The sequence below is a fragment of the Silurus aristotelis genome, assembly GCF_946808225.1.
Source record: "Silurus aristotelis genome assembly, chromosome: 14".
In the NCBI taxonomy this organism is placed as follows: domain Eukaryota; kingdom Metazoa; phylum Chordata; class Actinopteri; order Siluriformes; family Siluridae; genus Silurus; species Silurus aristotelis.
The window spans coordinates 6903115-6926344 of NC_139587.1; the positions used below are offsets into that span (position 1 = coordinate 6903115).

Sequence of the window (23230 nt, forward strand, 5' to 3'; positions counted from 1 at the left end):
TGTGCCAAAGTTTGATGGATTTGGTGCCAATGAAGTTTGGCACTTCCTCCTAATGTTGTTGTTGGCAAAGCCTTTCCATTCTCCATTTAAAACTAGTACCTGTACATGGCCAAAATCGACTTGATTCCGGTCATCTAAATTACCTTCAGTTTGTTTAGCCATGGTGCAAATAACTCGGAAATTACTTTCATTTCCATCTTGAACCCAGTTCTCTGATAAAGTACATTATTGCTCGAACATTTGTCTACCGCGTACCATTATGCCGCACGATATGGACGATTTCATGCACTACACGAGAAGCCGTGTGTGTGTTTGTTTTTAGTGCTTCATTGTCTGTTTGATGTGGTTATGGAGTCCAATGTTTGCTTTAACATTTCTGGGACATGATTTTTTTCTTGTGTGGTATTCAATATGTTTTCCTTTTCTCTCTTTCTGTAGTGGTCAATGTGTCTGATGTGGTCATGTCTGATTCTTTATTTACGCTCGTTTTTTTTTTTTTTTTTTTTTTACAGACGTCGTATATGAATGTATTTATGTTTAACTTTGTTACTTGGAATCAGTCAACCGCTAACTAACCATATAATACAAATCAACAGTAATTATTGAAAAATCATGGTTCTGTTTGTTTTAAAAATCGCAAAGGAGGGAATTTTGCTCGCAAACACTAATTTGTATGACTTTTAAATCCAATTATACGTGTAATTATTTAGAAGTTCAGAATAACTGCTCTCTATAAAGCAGGCACTATTAGAAGTCACTTTAAAGTCGAAATGCTTTGTGAGTGGTACTCTAGCATTATATATCCAGACTAAATTTATTCCTCTTGGCTAAAAATATGGTTATTGTTATTAGTCGTTCTGGACCTGCTGCTTTTCAACGTTCCTGTCGATTCAAGTCCACTTCTCACATCCAATCTGCTTCACCATGACTCCGTCATGAAGAGCGTTATGCCTTACTCGATTGCATGCCTCGCCATCTGTACGATACAATTAAGCCATTGTTCAATCTCCACTCAGTCTGAGGAGGCTTAAAAAGCTCAACATATGTAACCTTATGTTCAATTGCGGCCATTTGAGTGGCTCGTCAAGCTGCATTTAGAAATGTGTAACTTAATGCCCGGCCATTGATTTGCAGCGGCGCCGTAAAAACACGTCGGAGAACTGTGCCAGCTTTTATGGAGACGTTTTGTTCCTGTCCGTCTTTGGATTGGATCTCTTATTTTAAGTCTATTTAGAGAGTAATACGGACTGCTTGAGATTTTTTTGCTGTTTGAACTCCAAAGCCAGAGGCAGGTTGGCCCATACCAACACAACTTCTGCATTTGGAGCTAATGAGAACCAGGTGTGTGTGTGTGTGTGTGTGTGTGTGTGTGTGTGTGTTTGTGTACGTATGCCCATATTTTAGCTATATGCATTACCACGACTACTGCCCAACCCTTCCTCTAGCTCCCTCTATAGACCCTGAGTGCAATTGCACAACTCTGTAAAATTTTTACTGCATTGTAACAACTTATGATTTTTACCAAAACAAATATAATGGATGATTTTGGTCACTCTGTAGATTTTACAGTGTCTTAATGGCACAATTTAATAAGCAGAATCGTCCGAGTTTTAGTTTTTGGCTGGTTTCCTGATCACCAGGTTTACCAGCATTTTGTGTTTCCTTTGCATTCCATCGAGGTGAGCAGCCTGGAAATTTAACCGCCTGCAAAGATTTTTTTTTTTAACTCTGTTGTAGTAATTGTGGGAAGTGATTATTGTGCATACACTCTCTCTCCCTCTCTCTCCATAGACACATACATACTATACATCTTACTACTCATGTGAGGACTGTCCACTGACATAATATATGATGTAGCTTATGAATGCTAAGTCTGATTTTACATTGAATAACAAAAAAGAAGACCCAGAAAACAGCAGCATTTCTTGTCAGAATATGCCAGTCAGACAGGCCTATTATTGTGGGCACAATCAGTCCCCATCATGACATAAAAACATGCCTACACACATGCACAAAGTATACCACCACATCAGGGGAAAACAGCTACCAGATGTGCCATTACCCGAGTAAACCTTACATGCACAGAGGTAAGACAGAAAGACATTGTTAAGTGTAGAGTGTGTGCAGAGCGATTTGTATTAGGGTGCGATGCTATGAATCAGAAGCAGATCACTTAGAGATCACAATCTTTCTACAGCACCGGTTAACTGAAGAGAAATGTTTCCTGTGATTGAACTCGAGAAAAAAAAAAGTTTTGTTTTATCTAACGGTGTAATTGTGTTGCTAGATTTTCTCATTTTGTATCCCGTTTTCTTTTGGATATGCAAAACAAGTATGCCTTAATGCGTTTTTCCCAAAGCAGCCCTCTCCCAATCGGGAATGTCCAGCGGCTAAACCAACTTAACCGTCAAAAGCGTCCATGTAATGACAAAACGTTCATAAAATAACAGCTACGTGCAGCATTTGAGTGTTTGCCATCCCGCTCTTTAAATCTTAAGTGCAGTTGTGACAGGCTGAACTGTGCGCTGTAAGGAGACACTTTTATACCTGAAGGCAGTACAGGGATCAAACAAAGACTTCCGAGTTTGCGCTAATACGTCGTGTCTGCCATGTAACACAAGCCATTTAGAGCGATGACACAATTATGTTTTGCATGTCTTTTCACACAGCAGTCTGATTCACCACATGCCTTACAGGGACTGTAAGTTGGACAGGGCTACTGGAGTGACTCATACTGGCTCAAAAATATGATTGGAGTTTTTTTTTTCCCCCTACATATTTCAAGCACAATATCAAAGACGTTTCTCTTAACTCACTTGACAACTTTAAAATGAGTAATTTGCCAATTTTCAGCACAAAAAAATGCAGATTGCCCTTCGAGGAAGTCGAAAATAGAGCTTGACATTCATTTATGCCGCACAACGACGGGAAAAAAACTCTGTCCGACTCAAAGCAATCAATTTAATATACGAAATCATTAATGCACAACCAAGTTTTAAGCGATTCACTGATGGTATTTAGGAGTTTTAGAGAATAAAACACGCAGATTCACAGGTGCAGCTGACATGCAATGAATCATACTACAGCATATTAAAATCCACATTCGCAGCTCACACGTCTGTGATTGATTACTGCAAACACGGGCATTTAAGGAAAAAAAAGAAAAGAAAAAAAAAGCACAACACATAAAGGCGATTATATCGTACCCTGAAGCCCTGTTTAATATGAACCTATTGTGGTTTTGAGCACAGGGGAAGCTACAAATTGGTACAGTTGGTACGAGAAGGCATGCGTATGTATATTCTTGTTCGTTTGCAGATGGAAAACGGGACGCTGTCTTCCAATTGATCTGTTGTGTTTCCAGGGTAGCATCATAGTAAATCTGTACAAGAATAGCCCCCTTGTTCTTTAACCACTGGTGATATTTTAAGATCGTTGCTACAGTATGTCAGGGCGGAGGTCCCAGAGAGGACACGGAGGGGTATTTGTAAGTCGCTGGCATTTTGAATACCGGCATTTCCCACGGCGTTTCTCTGCAATACAATGTGTTTGTGGAGAAGGCCAGCATGGGTTCCTTCAGGCTAGTGGAATGACCTCTACTGAAAACACAGGCGAAAAAAAAAAATAAACATTTCACAGATTTAATATTTCATTCTAATATATACTCAGTGGACACTTTATTGGGAATGCCTGTATACCTATGCAGTTAAATAAACCTAAGCCAATTGTGTGGCAGCAGTACATAACATCATGCAGATTCCAGCAGTTTGGGGTAATGTTCACATTAACCATCAGAATGGGGAAACATCTGATCTCAGTAATTTTAACTGTGGCTTGATTGTTGGTGCCAGATGGGCTGGTTTAAGTATTTTTATAACTGCTGTATACTGTTCCTAATAAAATGATCTATGCTAGATATGCAGCAAAACACACAAATATATATATATATATATATATATATATATATATATATATATATATATATATATATATAAACAGAGAGAGAGCGAGAGAGAGAGAGAGAGAGAGAGAGAGAGAGCTTGTGATCTGGAGAAAATACCTGACATTGGCACTTTTTATTGAGTGGCCACCCAAAGTGCTCTGACTGGGTGTTCTGTGAAGAACAGTACCTAAAAAAAAAAAAAAGATTATTAAAATATTTTAGAAGAACATTTCCCAGTTTACATTTTTCTTCAGATATACATAGTTTGGCAATTTTCTCAACTGGGATTCGTGGACCATGGCACAATTACAGGAGGTCTCTGATGGTTTTTTATTTTTAATTTTTTAGGCCAATTAAAGTTCAGTAAAGCAACAGACCTAATGTTTTTAAAACAAACCTTTAAAAAAAGTACATGTTAAATAAAAAAATTATAATTCATAGTGTTAGAAATAAAATGTGGAAACGTTTTATGGTTTATTTCCTGTTGGAAGGAAAATTAATTGTGCATATCAATGTGTAATGTCACTGTTATTAACAAGGCAGTATATCAAATCTAATACACTATAATATTAGAGTTACTATATACTATTATATTGAATATAATAAATATCTCGAATAATGTCTAGCACCTAATTATCTAACACATGTAAATTGTAATTATTTATTAATATGTTCATATCATATGGAGGGCCAAATGGTTTAGTCAAAACATACTAAAGACTAAAAAAACAGTTAGAGTTAGCAGCTTGATACGCATACACATTCTAATTATAAATACACGGGGAAAATGTATCGCTGTGCTATGAATACGTGCATTTTAACTTTATGAATAATTTTACTGCTAACCTAAATAAGTCTCTTAGCCATTTTACTTGTTTAACTGTTTGTAGGGGAACATTCTTCCTACCACAGCTGCTTCACTGGTACCGTGCAAGGCAACCATCATAGACATTAAAATGTTAAAATGATGACTAAAAGGTGAAAGATTGCCTTCTAAGCATAACGTGCACTAAACGTTCTGAATATTCCTGTAATGCAGCTTAGTCATTACAGTGCATTGCTACTATATACACACTCATACACCTTTTACTCAGCAGCACTATACCCAGAATCAAAGCCTGGTCTATTCTCTGGATTAATTCACTTTATTTCAATTAATTCATATAAAACATGATTAAAAGTGATTTAAACATGACAGTGTTTACATTTGATAAATCTCAAGTGTCAATTTGAAGCCACAGATGAGTTCAGGTTTAGTTTATGTTGTGGCAATTTTGTTTAGTCTCTGCCTCGCACTTTATGTGTTTTTTTAAAGTTATTTTTAAAACTTTAAAACATTCACAACAACGCCAGGGGTATAAAAAAGAAACTGGAGTTAGTGTAGTGTCACTGTGGCTACTCACTCTGTACCGGAAATAAGATTTGTTTTGCGCATGCATGAATACACTAAAGAATCAATAGAGCTAGCAATAGCCCCTAATCAGGAAGTGGATTTAAGATTCAAGTTTTTTTTTATTTGCCACAAACATAGTTATATGCAGTTTCCAACTTGCAGTAAAATGAAAAGAAATTTTTTTATCTTGAATCCATAGCGCTAGCATTAGCCGCTAGTCACCTTCTAATTAGCGACTAACACATGTTGACTAACACATATTGATTCTTTAGCGTTTTATATCAAGAATTTCTCTTAAAAGGAGAAAATCTGCACAACTCTGCATTTTGAGGGAGTGAATGAATGAATGACGACTGGAATAATGAAGACATTTGTTTAATTATGCTGAAATAAGAAAAACAGTTAAGTAGATCATATCTTTAAAAAATTAAATATTAAATGTAAAACACACACACACACACACACACACAAACACAAGTACATACACATCTGTATTAACCAAATGGGGTTAGTTATTTTATAAAGTTTTTTCCATTTATAAAATTTTATTTAATCAATTTAATTTGTGCCAATTTATTTGATTACTTAATTTAATCAATATAATAAAAAAAGTGTATTGCATTAATTTTATTTATTCTATTTTTATAAAAGGCATTTTATTTAAAAATAGTTTTAAAATGTAAATTGTTCAAATGTTGATGATCACAAATATAAACAGTAATAAACTTTTAATAAAACATTTCAAGCTATTTTATGTCTCTTCCCCAACCGTATTAAAATTTAACTGAACCATGACTTAAAATCCGAACTGTGAAATTTGTGAAAACACACACACACACACACACACACACACACACACACACACACACACACACACATACACACACACACACACACACACACACACACACACTCACAGGAACTGTGAAAAAAAAAAAATCTGGAAAAGAAACTGTCATCAGCAGAACAATATTTGACAGACTAACCTATCCGGCCATCTTGTGGTGGGCTGATGAGACAAAGTCTGGAAATGCTTCCAGACATTGAGGCCTATTTGGGAAAGAAAGAATTTAGAGAAAAATTATGGTTATGTCAAGATAATGATAAATTAGACTTGCGGTAAACACTGAAGCATGTTACACGGGAACTATAATAAAAAAATATGTAAATTCCATCGATTCATAGAAAGAATAATGAAATTATTTGGGCATGGTTTATTCTAAACATATATAAATATATGTTTTAAAAATTGAAACTTAAAGAAAAAAATATAGGAATCAGCTTACTTTACTGGAAAAAGCCCTGCTGTCAATATCCATGTTTTCAGCCCTGATGGAAAATAATTACATAAGCATCACAAATAGTTGATGCTGATTTCCCAGCACGTTTACTTGCTGTTCGCAATATGTACCAGTCAATTCTGGAGCGCCCCCTTGTGTTGTTATTTAGACTGCTTTAACATCAGACAATTACACTTAATTCACTGCTTTGTACATTTATCTCTATATGGGTACCACATGACATTACAGTAAACTGTTTGTATAAGAACCCACAGCAGACATAGCAGAAGCCATCCAGACCATTACGGCATTGTCAATGCTCTGCTGTAGCTCTGAGGTGGTCGCCAGATCCATAAGAGCTAACCTTATCCAAACAACCTCAGACTACTACAGTTCTCTGATGAATGGAGGCAGGATATGCAAAATTTACAGGGCGAGAATCACCTTCCTGCCTTGACGTGCAGAACTACTGTGGCTTTGGAACAGAGGAAAGTCCTGGAAACAACCCCCATAGTCTATGTTAACTATGTCCTGATTCCCCATGTGTCAACCATTTACATGGGGGGTGAATGGAAAGATTGTGGACTGTTCAGGAAGTGCATTACAGTGTATTTGATTCAACTAAATGACTGAACAAATATTCTCAGAGTTTTTCACTGGATCACCTGAAAGTGCATTGAGTGGATCGTTTTAAATGCATAATGCATAAATTAAGTACTAAATACGCCACCAGCTTTAGCATATGGAATTCATTTAATGAATCAGTCCCAATCATTAGGGTTGTGTATTATTTCTTACTTAATTTAAAACAGCATCAGATCATTTAAAGAAAGCCTATGATTAATTCTGGAAGCGTAACCTGTACTGCAAATAATAACGTGTGGTTCAGTGTACATGGTACTCACAGACTGGCACTAGAGGGCTGGCGGGAGAGACACACTGGGGAGGAGTAGGGGATTTTTGTCACTGATGAAGTTGGAGAAGACGAGTACCCTTAATAATAATAATAATTAACAATAATAAAATGAACCATCACAAAATGCTCTATTGTGTTACAGGGGTATATTGTTCCTTGTTTGTTTTTTTTATTCATACCGTAATCTTCACCTGTCTTCAGCATTATGTAATGTTTTCCTCGTGTTCTCAGTTACCAACAATGTCAGAAAAACTTCTTATTTACCAACATATATCTTCCTATTCTATTTATAAGCAATTACAATATACTAGATAGGAAATTTAGCTAATATAAATGATATATATAATTTAGGATTTAGCAGAAACAGATTGACTTTCTTCTCACAAAAAATGTCTTTTTACAATTTACTTTCTATTTTCATTTACTAAATTACATTTTCTAAAAAAAAACCTGAAATAAGCTAAAACTAAGAATGACTGGTGCTTTTTTATGTTTAAATTAAATTATACAGTTGTATAGAAGTCTACTGCAAATGTCATTATTTTTAGCATTATATTTCATTTTCATTAAGATTTTATGGACGGTGAACACATGTTATGCTTTACCTGGTTTAAAATGACTGGAGGCATGTAAATCCCTGCTGGACTGTAATCCAACTCTGGAACTGGATAAATAAATAAACCATTTAACTAAAAGTACAGCGCTGTATTCTGTATGTCTTTTTGTATTTCAGGCCATAAAAAGCTCTTTAAATAGCATTCTAAAGCCTTAGGAAGCGATACCTTAGTTGCTGAAGAGCGACTTCTAACTTTAATATGTAAGCCTTCTGCTCTGCGATTTTTCTGTGTGGAAAAAATGAAGAACATTTTGCTAAAATTCAACAATAGTTTATATTTCACAGTTATAGTCCATCTGATCGAAATTCTTACTTTGACATTTGTTTCATTTCTTGCTGCATTTTCACTAAAGCCTCCAACATTTTTTCACTCTATTAAACACAAAGATAATTCTATGACACATCTTACAACAATAGTCTAAAAAAGAAAAAGCGGCTTCACATAACTCGTACCTTCTGTTGATAGTGGGCTAGTAATCTTTTCTGGTGCCTTGCCTGAAACTGCAAGACCTAAACAATAGAAAAACTCAGATATGTCTGATTCCGTGCTGTGTAAAAGTCCAAGTGCTTTCAAACATCAGGGCTGTCACCGAGACCTGCTTATAATCAAATACTTGATTCGAATAATTTCATATGTAATCAAATATTCAGAGAATAACCTTCCAGAAGGGGGCGATAGTGACCAGAGAACACAGCATGCAAGCTGTGTAGTCTAACCAAGTAAATGTCTCGAAAATTTGTAAGAGTGAAATGTAAATGTACTCCTTTACAGCTTGTTTAATGTCTACTTGTGTTTCTATTACTCCTGCATGCAGGTGTGCAGAGGATAAAAATAACTGAAGGTGATTACAGCAAAATGGAAACATTATTGTTTGTAATGAAATTATAATTTAAGAGCTGTGTCTGGGCACACTTACAGTGCATCTGGAAAGTATTCACAGCGTTATGTTACAGCTTTATTCCAAAATTAATTACATTTATTATTTTCCTCGTGAAAGAAGTATCTTTGCAAATGTATTACAAAATTTAAAATCACATGTACATTAGTATTCACAGACTTTGTTGAAGCACTTAAAACCATAAGTCTTTTTGAGATTGATGCTACAAACTTGGCAAATATTTTTGGGCAGTTTCTCCCATTCTTCTTTGCAAAACCCTTTGGGTTGGATGGGGAGCACAGCTGTTTTCAGATCTCTCCAGACAATTTCAATCTGGGCTCTGGCTGGGACAGTCAAGGACGGTCACAGAGGTGTACCTCAGCCGCGCCTTTATTATTTTGGCTGGGTGCTTAGGGTTGTTGTCTTGTTGAAAGATGAACTGTTGTCACAGTCTGAGGTCCAGAGCGCTCTGAAGCAGGTTCTCATCAAGGATGTCTCTGTAGATTGCTGCATTCATCTTTCCCTCAATCCTGACTAGTCTCCCAGTTTCTGCTGCTGAAAAACATCCCCACAGCATGATGCTGCCACCACCATGCTTCACTGCAGGGATGGTATTGGCAATGTAATGAGCGGTGCCTGGTTTCTTCCAGACATGACGCTTGGCATTCAGGGTCTGAGAGTCCCTCCAGGTGGGCTGTCATGTGCCTTCCGTCTGGCCACTCTACCATACAGGCCTGATTGGTGTAGTGCTGCAGAGATGCTGGGGCTCTTTCAGAGTGACCATCGTGTTCTTGGTCACCTCCCCGACTAAGGCACTTCTGCCCTAATCGCTCAGTTTGGCCGCTCATCTACGGATAAAGGAGGCCACTGTGCTCATTGGGGCCTTCAATGCTGCAGAGATTTTTCTGTACCCGTCCCCAGATCAGTTCTACAGACAATTCTTTCGACTTTACATGTACATGTACATGTTTACATGAACATGTTTTTTTTTTTTGTATGAATTTCAAAGATTTCATACAAACTTCTTTCAGGTTTTCATTATGGTGTATTGTTTGCAGAATTTTCAAGAAAATAATGAATTTAATAAATTTTGGAATAAGGCTGTGAATACTTTCTGTATGCACTGTATATTAATATCCAGTTAACCAGGTTTAAAATACTTTTACATGATAAGTCTGTATGTGAGACAACTGCTTAGATGCATAAACACTATAAAGATTTTACAACAACTTGATTATTAATAAAAGGAAATGATCGAGTAATCATCAAAATGACCAACAGTGACAACCCTAACAAAGTGACTAGTAAAGGCTCAGGGTAAAATGAAAGCAGACAGGCACATACATGAGTGCTACAATGTTCACCTTGCTTATCTCTGAGAAGTATTTGACTGCAGTAGTGCTGATATCTGAGAAGAGAGCTCTGACCTCTGAGCTGCTCTGAAATAGAATAAACATATACTTGTTATATCATAGAAATCTAATATAATATTTTTAAGCAAGGCAACCAGGGGGACAATAAATAGAGGTGATACTTACTTTGTCTGACAGCAGAGACAGCTGACATTTTGTTTTGCAGATCAGACACTCGCCTTCTTTGCCTATAGAATAAACTACACTGTGACTGATGGTCAACAAAAAGCTAAAGGAAGTAACACACACCTTTCCAATTCCATACTTCAATGGCATACAATTCTATCTTGACTGTGTCTATTTTGAACCAAATTTACCATTCAATGACCCGAAACATACGTCTAAGCTCTATAAGCATTATTTAGAGATAAGTTAGAGACATTATTTTGTTATCTATAACTTTAATCATGTTGAACTTTTTTTTGTTTTGGAATAAATTGGATCGTAAGGGAAGAAAGAAATATCCAACTAGTGAAGAACATCTTCGGCAAGTTTTACATTGGCATGGCAAATGTTTGAAGTAACAAACTGTCCAGATGCCAAGAGTGTGTAAAGCTGTTGTTCCTGATTATGTTTTTGTACCAACATCTGTACAACTTTAAAAAAAAATGTTTTCACAGGCACATAAACAGACATACCTCAGGGTACAGTATGTGTACCTTATAAAGTGCCAACTCTGTAAAGCACAGACATAATCGAACTAAGTTAAGCTGCTAGATATATATTACCTTTTTGAAAGCATATGTTGCAGAAAATATGGCCACAATTTGTCAGAGCAAGTTGGATGTCCGGTCCTGGAGGCTTAAAGCACGAATTACAGCATATCCACTGGGACATAATCTGCATGACAGTGTATAGTTATACAGAGTATATAAAACTATACATATATACAATCTATATAGTGTGCATTGGTAAGGTTATTTACCCATCTGGACCTACAATACCTACAATAGATGAGGTACAAGTTCTAAGACCACTGTACACTGCAGACTGCAGATATGCAATGTTCAGTGTTGCAGACATTAAACATCTAATAATTAACCTGAATGTGAATGGATATCATAAAATAAGGTTGTAATAAGTTAACCTAATTTGTAAAATGATTGCTATATTGGCTGTGTGCCATTTCGATGGAATGAAACTAATCAGTGTCACAAGCAGCTCGGTGGTTAAATGCAGGTGTGTCTCGGTAATAGCCCCAAAAAATTGTGTACGTCAGCGAATGTCATAATTGTAAACGTTTCTCCTGGCATTCGTTTTCTTGTTTTCATCCTTTTAGAGGGGAAACATTTTAAAGTCGCATTATATAATCACTGCAATGCGTTAACGGGGTAATGAGGTAAATGTTGGACTCCAGAACGTGATGTAGTTATACGACGCAGCTGCGCAAAGGCTTGGCTATTCAACTACAAGATGATGAAACAATGCCGCTGAAGGAGATTCGAGAGAAGTTCAAACGTTGGAAGGTGATCTTTTCGAGTAGTGTGTGCAGATGTGTAGGTGAAACAGCAGAAGAGACTAAAGAACTAAAGCATTATCATGAAATAAAGGCAGATTTCCACTGGTGCCAGGATCAGTGGGTAGTCAAATATCATTCTGGGTTATAGAGGAAACCATGTTAAACATGCTACTGACCAGCGATCCTGTCTTTTTCTTTTTTCCAGATGCCCTCTATTTAAACCGGCCTACTTCAGGATGGAGTTCTCTTTATTTTAAGACCTTTCACTGCAGCTGAGAATGGTTCCACGTGAAGAGCTTAAAGATCCATGAAGTTACTGAGCAACTCAAGAAATATTAAGATGCAATTGGACTGAAACTATACAATCAGTCTGTTATAATGGCTTAGGACTGAACAGTTTCTTTCTCATAATCATCTCAGGGAGTGTTTACTTGCTGCTGTTACCACTGGCTTTCTCATTAGGGATAAACTTATAGTCAATAAACCCATAGGCACCTCTTTATCTCTTTAAAGCTGCTGGTGCCACCCAGATGAGGACGAGTGTCTTCTGAGTCTGGTTCTTCTCATTGTTTCTTCCACATACCATCTCAGGGAGTTTTTCCTCGTCACTGCTCATTAGCGATAAACGTATAAGCACTAACAGGTAAATATCATTTTATATGCTCTATATCTCTGTAGAGCTGCTTTGGGACAATGCCCATTGTTAAAAGCTCTATATAAATAAAACGCAATTGAACTGAAAATCGGTGGCGGTTAATAAAATTATCAAATAGAAGAATGATTTCATTACAAACAATTCATGTATCCATTAAACATCACATAGTAATGAGTATTTTTTTTTATTTGTAAAAAGACCTGAAGGTAAAATAAACACAAATTCTGAATGTTTATAAAATATATTAGGACCATTGAACGTTGTCAGTAATGTTGTTGAATTGTTTATAATATTAGGCTAATTAATATATATTTTTTATGACATGACTTTACTATTGTTTCTTATGATTATGATCATTCTTACAATAATTATAATTAATATACATTTTTAACTTTGGGTAAACATTTACCCAATGTTTTTGGTACATTATTCTCCTGTATACCTTCACTACCAGACAGGTGTAATAGTTTATAGAGAGATATGACTTAGGGAGAGTATCTTAGAAAAAGAAGAAGTAAAGAAAGAAGGAAAAATATATATAAACTTAATAAATTCTTAAACCTAACCAGTTTAAATATTCAGCTATCTTGACACCTACTTACCTGTTTATTCCAGGTTAGAGGACTAGCTAGCTAGCTGTATGTTTATACTACTGAAAATAGATTATTAATGTGTCCAGACGTTTATTTTCTAAATAAAATGTCGAAATGTCACAGTTGTTGGTTATTTCTTTAAGTTCTGTAGGTTATAACTCATTCAGCAGGCTGCAGTTTGACCACTGAAATACACTGTGTGACTTTGCAGTATCAAAGCGCGCGAACGTGCAAGGTTGGGTTGCCAGGTCTCTTGGAATCCCACTCCTTCGTTGTCATTTCTCTGGTTGTGTGGTTGTGGTGTGATGTTTTGTTGTTGAATTTGGGTTTATGTTGTGATAATGTTATAATGGATTTAAGCTTGTGCTTTGATAATGTTGTGTTGTTGAATGCGTGTCGTGTTTATGTTGTGTTGTTGGATTTCTGTTTGTGTTGTGATGTTTTGTTGTTAAATTTGGGTTTATGTTGTGATAATGTTGTGATGGATTTCAGCTAGGTTTTGATAATGTTGTGTTGTTGAATGTGTGTCGTGATTATGTTCTGTTGTGAAATGTGTTGTTGGATTTCTGTTTGTGTTGTGATAGCATATTTTTCACTTTTTGAGTTGTTTAAATGTCTCATTGTTGGATTTGTGTTTGTGTTGTGATAATGTAGTGTTGTTGGATTTGTTTTTGTGTTAAGATAATAGGTTGTTAAATTTGTATTTGTGTTGAATTAATGTTGTGTTGTTGGATTTCTGTTTGAGTTGTGATGATGTGTTGTTGGTTTTAGATTTGTGTTGCGATAATGTTGTGTTGTTAGATTTCTGATTGCTGTTTGTGTGATAGCATATATTACAGATTTACTTTTAAGTTGTTAAAATGTCTCGTTGGGTTGGATTTATGTTGTGATAATGTGTTGTTGGATCTGATTGTGTTGTGATAATGTGGTAATTTTGTCAGATTGTTTTTGGCCACAAAACATTTTATCACAGCATCCCCACAGTAAGATTTATATTTGTTTTTAATATGAATTTTGTTGTTTGCTTTATCACATTAAAGATGGGAAAAAACTCTTGGTTTCATACATTTTAAGAAACAAAAAGGGTTTTTGTGTGGACTTTTTGTATCCACTATACCTAGTGATAAGCCACAATAACTAGGCAGTAAGAATGTACAGCAATAAGACTTTATTAGTCAAGACCTCAAAAGCAGAGTTAAGAAAACCACTTAATGTATTAATACAAATTCTACATAGTCATATAATAAAGATTTATAAATGAAGGGTGGCTAATCTTTAGAAGTTATGCTAGCCTTCATCATAGGTAGCTTCTTATTAAGTCATATAATTGTTAGACCAATTTCTTTTTGATGAAAAAATTCTTCAAGCTTCTCATTTGCCAGAATCCTACAGTGAGTAGTAATGAGGTTTGGATTATTGCCCACCACAAAACATTTCCATTTGTTTCTTCACTCATTTGTCGAAATGTTTCCTCACGTTCCTGTGATTAACAGTTCAACAAAGCAAAGTCAATTCAATTTGCACTTAGTACACTTTTTGCCAATGTGGGCAGAAAAAAATAGCTTTTGTCGCTTCCATCCTTACCCTTTCGAAGTCTTGCTGCTTGCTGATCAACTGCATCTGGCCCATCAGGTGCTTGATTTTGAACTCCACTGATTCAAAGGTGTCTTTGGTCTTGGCAGCGCTGGGATCGATGGTGTCCTCAACCATCTGCACATCTAAATGCACTTTCTGTACAAGGATACTGTGAGGTTTCATTTATAATGTAAATATTTTGCTCTACAGTAAGACCTATCATGTGAATTTCCAGTGAATCTAACATCAAATCAATACTTGAGCAACATTAAAAAATATTCTGTACGTGAAACAAACGATAGTGTTACAAGCATCTGTCGGTAACGAGCGATACAATATAATGTGTTAGTCAGCTCACACAGTAGTATCATATACATCTTAAAATAGGACCAGCAATGTATTGAATGTATGATTGTGTTTCATGTTTTTTTCACTTTGTTGCCTCTGTTCATGGTTTGGAATTATTTCCACACAAATCTCTGTAAGAGTGCCACCTAGTGGTGACTCTCCAGTCAGGTAAACAGTGTTAGAAGTAGGGTGGGCCACGGAAAAATAGCAAAACTACAAACTACTGCCAAACTCTTCGGAGGAGGCTGTAGCCCCTTGCTCTCTGTCTGACGACTGTCTGTCTGTCTAGTTGAGGAGGCGGTATACTTTTCCATGGCCCAGCCTATATGACGTCCAGAAATAGCCCAGTCTAGCCAAAATAAATAACAAACGCACACACACACACACACACACACACACACACACACACACACACACACACACACACACACACACAAATAATTGGCACACAACAGTGCCAGTTATTTCAATTAATTTTAATTGTGTGTTTGTGTGGCACTTTATACAGTACATTATGCATAGTTATAAAGCAGCATTACAGATGTGGATTATCCTTTAGACATTGCATTTAAAACTCGTGAATATTGTGTAAGCAAGAAACCTTGAGAAGAACCCATTTCAAAGATGAACCCATCCTCATCTGAATGTTACTGGATATTCACTATATTCACTCTATTATTACTGAGGTTATTGGCTGTTAATAGATAGACACTAGAGTTTGTGGCAACTGTACCCATTGTAAGGAACTGTTCATAGAAACAATAGACAAAATCCACCTTTCTCGAATTTAACTATCTACAGTAACCTAATGTATGTCATGCATGTGCCATATGTACAGTACCTTTCCTATTGGTACATCATAAAATTAAAAACCATTATAATTTAATAACAAGGTTGGATAAAAAAAAAAAAAAGCTATTACTTTGGTTTAACCAACTCAAAGTAACCTTGTCTATAGGTAATGTAAAATGAAATATCCTGCAATTTACCAAAGACATCGCTTCCTGGAATAAATGTGTCTGTGAAGATTTTCAGTCATCCAGGTGTGGTTATCTGGAAGTTGAGCTATGTCAAATAAACTTCTATTTCCCTTGTCTCAGACTGAAGAAGCTGCTTGAATGAGTAGTGAAATGTTTTAATCAAAGTCCAATTGACTTGACTCAACTTCCAGATCCTGGAAGAAATATTGTGATGTATACAGTCATGTAGGTCACTTACAATAGTTTTGGTCTGACTTACCAAACGCTCATCTGCAAACGTAGAGAATCTTGTCATGTTTGATTTCACACACAGGAAATGCTGACCAGAGTCATGGGATGTAAAGGTGAATTTTCCATATTTCCCAAATCGTTTCATCAGCAATACCTGCAAACATTAACTCAATATAGTCAAGTAGTTAAAAAAAAAAAAAAATCATTTAATTTATCATGTAATAAAAAAAGATCCAACCTCAAGATTAGGGTCTTTAACAGTGACAGTTAATCCAAGGTGTGAGTGAGGAGAGTGGCCTTGATTTTTATCCCAGGGTTCTAATAAGATATATCCTGGAGGGAAGACAACACCTCATAATTGACTTTTTAATGTTGTTTTGTTCATTTGACTGAATTAACTGTTCCTTGATTTGTGTACGGAAGAAAGAAAGCAAGTGAGAGAGACTATATATATTAATATTTGCTATATGTCTAATATTTGTTTTAAATGACTGACTGACTTCTTTCGGCTTCTCCGGTTAGGGGTCACCACAACGGATCCTCTGCACATTTGATTTGGCACAGGTTTTTACGCTGGATGCCCTTCCTAACACAACCCTCCCCATTTATCCGGGCTTGGGACCAACACTGAAAGTGGCTGGGGTTGGTTCCCGGACTGGGGATCAAACCCGGGCCGCAGCAGTGAGAGCACCGCATCCTAACCACTAGACCACCAGGGACTAATATTTGTTGTAAATGTCACCTCAAATTAAGTCTGCTGTTAAACAATTAAAATGTTCAATGCGTTTACATTCGCAAATTACTTACTTACTATGACATATTATATTTCTCTGATGATATAAAAGCAATTTTGAGCTATGCTTTATTAGAAAGTAATTAATTTTAAGCATCACACCACCCTGTAGCTGATTATTTTAAACAGCAGGCTTTATTTTGTTGGTTTTCTTATTTATTTAAAAAATGTGTAATTGATACTGTCATCAGATCAATGCATCCTGTGGCATCAGTTGAATGTTTAGACTGTTTCTTTTTAAGATTTTGATTTGTTTCTATGTTACAGCAATACACTCTAAAATAAAACATTAATATTAATATATTTTTATTGTATCATAGTTTTGGCATACATTATATACTATATAACTATTATAACTATATGTAAAAACCATTAAAGTACATATAAAATGTAGTAAATTACTTTGCTATTTAAAACTATTGTTATTTCTGTGTGGTATGTCTAATAAAAACAGACTAACCTGCTTTAAACACACTATAGTATTTAGTATAGTATATATAATAAATAGCTATATTTATTCTATTACCTATATTCCTAATGCACAGCATCAGCCATGTGATTATAACAGTGTAACAGTACTATACCCTGGAGGTGAAATGAATCGAAGATACGTTGGATATTGTAAAAAACAAACAAAAAAAAATACAGTTTCTGTAAAAGTTATTCACCTGTAACAAGGGTGTCCCCAGGAATCTCCTCGATTATACACTTTTCCCTGTGCTGTGACAAATCAAAGAACATTGCTAGAGTCGAAATAACCAGGCATGATATCAGAAGACAGGTCCGGGTTAAATCCATAGTGGTTATTGTTATAATATTAAAATGAAATTATTAGAAACGTTCAGAATGGATATCTGTATTATAGCTGTGTGTGTGAGCATGAGAGCAAATGTGTGAAATGTCCACCTGCCCAGCTTAGTGCTACTCATACAAGGTTAAAAGAACGATAAGACCACAAGTTTAGAGATAATAAAGAAACCAAATGGATAACCTAGTCACAGTCCTGCTTGGTAGAGTATAATGATATGCAATTATATTTTTATTCTAGGAATTTTGTATGTTTGTACGTTTTCAATAAAAAAAAAAAAGAAAGTAATCACTAAAAGTGAAAAACCTGGGTTTGGTTATGAACAGTGACATACGAGTTAACAGGAAACAGTTTATTTGTTTATATTTACAATTGATATTTACAGTTTATTGCATTGAATGCATAGACATTTACCACACAAAACACATTAGAAACAAGTAAGCACCTTTCTAAGAGTACATGACTTGATACTGAAGTGTAAGCGCTCAATCGTTCCACCAGGGGGCGCCAGTCCATATCAGTTCAATAATTTTCCATACGTTCAACATAAAAAAGTCTTTAATAGCACCTAAATTGTAATATAGATATCATTATAGCAAATAGATAATAAACTGCTGTCCTTTGCACACTTTTTTTGTCTCCAGTGAAATATATTGAGCTACTGTAAAGGTGGACAAACAAAAATATCACAATATTAGAAGACATTTCTATAATACATAACATGTAGGACATAACGTGTATGACAAACTCAATGGGAGCAAAGCAGTAGTGTTGCTTAAAAAAACCCTGAAACACATATACAGTTACATTATAGCTTTTATAAACGTTGTCTTGTCATTGTGAATCTGTAGTCCAAACCGGATTGTGCTTTGAAAAAAGGAAAAGGTAAAATAGGAATTGATGGATGTCATGTCACAGACTCTCACTCACAGGAGTCAAGTAAACAGGTTCTCTCTTCCTCGAGAGGTGGGCAGGCAGAGCCGTTGTTAGCAGGCTTTATGTGAATGTAGCGCGTACGATATCTAATGCCTTTCTTTTTCTCCGTCCCACACTCACCTTTGCATAAACCCCAAGGGGACCAGGCAGACACCTCACAGTCAAGAGGTGTATCTGAAGGACAAATAGAATAGAAATATTAGAATCATAAAGTCAAAAACGTTTATTGCAAAAAAAAAAGTGTGCTGATTCGTGCTGTTTTCTGTTAGATGTGTTCGATAAGTAGCTTTATGCATTACTTTGTTTATTGATACTATATGAATAACAGTCAATTCTGTCAATTGCTGTTCATAGTTCATACAGCAAATCAAACAATATGTGGATCCTAATTTTTTGCCACCATCAGAAGCTAAATTGAAAACAAAATGTTCATTGAAAATCAAAACTGTTAGATACCCTTTATAATGAAAACCAAATGGAAAATATTATGCAAAGGTTCTTCAACGAAACCCTTCCACAAGTTACAGTCTTGTAAAACATTGATCACTATGACATATTGAAGTTGTTGAAAAAGTGGGAAAACAGAGGGTTGGCACATGACGAAACAAGCATGACTGGACTTGACATTAGGTTTTGTTTCCATGATCAACTCTTCGTGACTGCTGAGTTGCAGAAAACTACCAAGTGGACCGACCCCCATAATCTTGTTTGGATTAGTTGTTTTGGTCACCATGGGGATGGGTAAATGTTGTTTTTTTTACTTCTTTTTTTCAGTGACACAATATGCTACAAGCCCAAACTGGATTTCCGTACGTTCTCTTCAAAGAACATGAGTTGCTTTTAAACTAATTGCAGCATATAATTCAGTAAAACTAGACGTATTCGATTAAAATGCAGCATATTAAACAAATGAACTTTTTGGAAAGAATGAAAATGTTCATTTTGTTGTCTGTTCCTTAGTTGGAATAAGTAATTTCGCATATTAATCCATTTGTGGGAAAAAAAAAATGGTATGAAAATATCCTATAATTTACTTACTTATAAGAGACTCGACTATTTCGTTGCCAGTGAGAATTTGATTCGATTGTGTAGGTGCAATCGGTAAACTAAAGATCTGTTTTCTCTCAATCTTGGTGAGTGTAACCTTGGCAATCGGGGGAAGATGTCTCAGACGTGGATAGTAGAACGAGTTAACAGGGTGACTTGGAAATGATGATGTTATCTAGGAAAATAAAGAAAAAAAAGATTAAGATGTGGCCAATGATCTATACTTTGCCTACTGAGAAAGATAGTCTGTCTTCCTGTAGTTACCTGTGTGACTTTGTCCTGAGGAATAGTCTCAAATTTGGGTGAAGAAAAAGTGAAGCCACTGTCTGTGCCAGCATCATAAGGAAACAGATCAAGGCTAATGTTTTCTTTCCAGCGATCCCCATCACAAAGATTTAGACTGTCTACACCGATAAACCAGTCTGGGCTCGGCACAAGCCTCATAATAAAAGACAACTGTGAAACAAAAACAGAATAAAGATAGCATTTTGTTGGGGTTTAAAGTGTGAACGCAGCAATAAAGATTTGACATGCATCATTTTGAATGATATCCTATTGATATGCATCCATTGAAACTGCGAATATTCTTGGTCTTTTTGGTTCATGTGAGTTGGGGCTGCAGTTTGCATGCAGTTTTACAGTTTTTTTATGTATTTATTTGAAAAAGTAATGTATAACACCTTTCAAACATAGTGTAAAATTTGCTTTTATTGACTTTATAGTTTATAAACCAAAATTATAAAAAGGAAGGTGTGTCTTTGTATTGTACAATATATCGACTTGAACTTACAAAGTTGTGCCTGGCATACACCTCAAACTCAGTGCTTGTCTGGCCTGAACCTCCAAGCACAGCTGGCGTGGAAAAGAGACCATATACACTCTGGATGCGCTCCCCAGCTGCCTCCACCTCCTTAATCAGAGTCCAAGCCTCTCCTTTTTCGGAAAACTCTCTCACCCCGTTACTTGCGTATTCGTTTTTTTGCCAGATGTGATAGTCTAAACTGTGGGATACTCCTAAAAACACCATAAGAATCATTTTTAATACAGTATTATTATAAATATGCAGTAAACTGTAATCAAACAATGTAAAAAATACATATAAAATAATTGAGCAAAATGTTTTTTACTTAGCTACAGCATTCACAGTTTTCTCACTTATAGCTGTAGTATGCCTGAGAATAATAATAGCTTGACATTTAGAGTATGCCACTCACCAATTAGTGGAGACCACTGAGCAGGAGGCCTGTAAACGGGGTACTGCTTGGGGAAGGCTGTCTGGCTCCACTTGCCTGTAAATGTTAATCTGTACTTAGCTGTTGATGGTGCAGTGCAAATCGAGTCAACTGCACTCACAGGCATGGTGGCGATTCCACTAAATTCGGTTGCCACTAAGGTGAAGCACCACAGCAAGCATCTCATACAGATGGCTTTCATATTTTCCATGGTGGTGATGGTGTTCTAACAGAATATTAAGATTGAACATAGTCAGCTCCTGTCACATATGGCAGACCTAAATCTAAATTATCTGACTCAATTAAAAGTGTGCTTAACTTTTAAATTCATATTTACTACCGAAGATTTAAACACATTTTCTGAAGACCAAAATGGTTTGGAAGCAAAATAATTTACGTTTTCAAAATATGCATACCAGACACAGTCTATCTATCTATCTATCTATCTATCTATCTATCTATCTATCTATCTATCTATCTATCTATCTATCTATCTATCTATCTATCTATCTATCTATCTATCTATCTATCTATCTATCTATCTATCTATCTATCTATCTATCTTTTATATAGCAAAAAACATTTATTGGCTGTATACTATATTAAATATACACTCTTATAAGCATGGTGTGGTGCTAGAGTCTCCTTTGCAAGATTTACATTGGGGCACATATATCCATGCAACATGCTGAATATGTAAATTTGTCTTTAGTATAAAAAAAAGAATTTTGATTTTTACCGAATGTTTGATTAAACAGATCATGAACATTACTTACTGGCTTTGCAGAGACAGATGAGCTTTCTGCAGAAGTGGAGGTCACCTATGCCTGGGCTGTCTGAGAGAGACTGCGAGACTTGATCACGCCTTTCAGCTATTTATGCTTTTCCACAGACCCTCCAGTCTAACCATATCAATAACCTCCTGACCCCTCCCAGAAACGAGCGCTCCATCCTTCATCTTACATTTCCATGCAGGGTTCATTCACAAGCACGCAACTGCAGTTAAATATGTCATAGTTGGAATCGAGAGACTCTCTTTTTTTTGTCTTCCTCCTGGGGAAATGCTTGAGGGAAATCATAGTGTAGAGCTGTGTTGTCTTTTGTTAGAGTGAGACGGAGAGTGAGAAGGGTGGAGTGTGCTGATTCGAGTGTGGAAATAGACCTGGCTTCTGCTTCTGCAGTGTAGGTACTGCCACTAACCCTTAAACTAAATGATCCCGCATGCCACCCACAACTGCTTCCACATGCTCACGTTTTGGCAACCTTTTAACAATCTATCTCTAGTTTCCTAGCACTTCATTTCCAGTAAGATGCGTGTGCCTGTGTTCTATACTTCAGATTGTTCTCTTTAAAAAGAAAGAACTGGATTTAAAAACCTTTAATATACAACATGCTGTGAGTCATTTTTGCTTCATGGATTTGTAAAATAGATTTGATGGACATGTGGTGTGATGCTTCTGTCATTGTGAGGTCATTTGGTGTCAGTCATCTCTGATTATTCATTCAAGCTGTGTAAAATGTCACTCCATGTGGTCAGTGTGGGACTACTGCAGAATGGGGCCAAAATATGCACACACACATATGGTGCCCAACATAATTACTATGAAGATATGCAAAAAAAATTATGTATAAGAGGAATAACATAAAATAGTGGGCTAGTATTTACACCCTTATAGAAATCCTTACTGGCTTGTAGAACAATGGTAATTTTTCAACATGTAACATAGTTGGACGTATTTAAAATGAATGTATGGTTGGGTCATCTTGTTAAAAGCTCTATCTATGGCCAAGTTTGAACCTCCTTGCAGGGGGACCCAGATGTTGGAGTGAAACTTTAATAAAATCCACCCTGCTCTGAAGCTTTACACCTTTAATCCACCAGGCTCCAAAGCATCAAATCAGTTTACTCATTGCCATATTTTACAGCCGTGATATTCAGAAGGTTGATTCTGGTCCAGATCCAGACCTAGAAGAATTTTTTGTTACAGACCAAGTATAAAATCTTGGTGTAAAAATAACACTTTGCAATACATATAAAACACTGCATGCTCTACTTTCATTTCCTCCAGTCACAAAGCCTGTCAATCAGATTCCCTGCCAACAAACATAACTGACACAGGCTGTTAGTTTCATAG

The 23230-nt window shown here is 36.0% G+C and overlaps 3 protein-coding genes across 6 annotated transcripts; all 3 read right to left on the reverse strand.

Annotated features, from left to right (window-relative positions):
• Positions 1–486: 486 nt before the first annotated feature.
• rnf212 (ring finger protein 212) lies at positions 487–14207 on the reverse strand. Of its 4 annotated transcripts, none has more exons than XM_083561514.1 (13): positions 13155–14207; positions 11167–11278; positions 10565–10626; positions 10391–10465; positions 8602–8658; positions 8462–8520; positions 8315–8374; positions 8138–8196; positions 7522–7609; positions 6623–6665; positions 6323–6386; positions 4061–4130; positions 487–3599 (listed from the first exon to the last, which is right to left on the reverse strand). In XM_083561514.1, exons 2-13 carry the CDS (start codon positions 11273–11275, stop codon positions 3449–3451), a joined length of 897 nt encoding a protein of 298 aa, XP_083417640.1. In that variant the 5' UTR covers positions 11276–11278; positions 13155–14207; the 3' UTR covers positions 487–3448. The 4 variants fall into 4 exon arrangements, with proteins under 4 accessions (XP_083417640.1, XP_083417642.1, XP_083417641.1 ...); XM_083561516.1 differs by lacking the exon at positions 13155–14207 and adding an exon at positions 12393–12454; XM_083561515.1 differs by lacking the exon at positions 13155–14207 and adding an exon at positions 12074–12386.
• An 86-nt stretch (positions 14208–14293) lies between these two features.
• Positions 14294–17894, reverse strand: LOC310737277 (transmembrane emp24 domain-containing protein 11). Its single transcript, XM_083561527.1, has 5 exons — positions 17741–17894; positions 16518–16612; positions 16308–16433; positions 14730–14876; positions 14294–14625 (listed from the first exon to the last, which is right to left on the reverse strand). Exons 1-5 carry the CDS (start codon positions 17868–17870, stop codon positions 14476–14478), a joined length of 648 nt encoding a protein of 215 aa, XP_083417653.1. The 5' UTR covers positions 17871–17894; the 3' UTR covers positions 14294–14475.
• Positions 17895–18217: 323 nt separating this feature from the next.
• spon2b (spondin 2b, extracellular matrix protein) lies at positions 18218–22299 on the reverse strand. The gene is made up of 6 exons (XM_083561513.1): positions 21872–22299; positions 21078–21321; positions 20654–20877; positions 20128–20319; positions 19855–20038; positions 18218–18990 (listed from the first exon to the last, which is right to left on the reverse strand). Exons 2-6 carry the CDS (start codon positions 21304–21306, stop codon positions 18803–18805), a joined length of 1017 nt encoding a protein of 338 aa, XP_083417639.1. The 5' UTR covers positions 21307–21321; positions 21872–22299; the 3' UTR covers positions 18218–18802.
• Between the last annotated feature and the right edge of the window lie 931 nt (positions 22300–23230).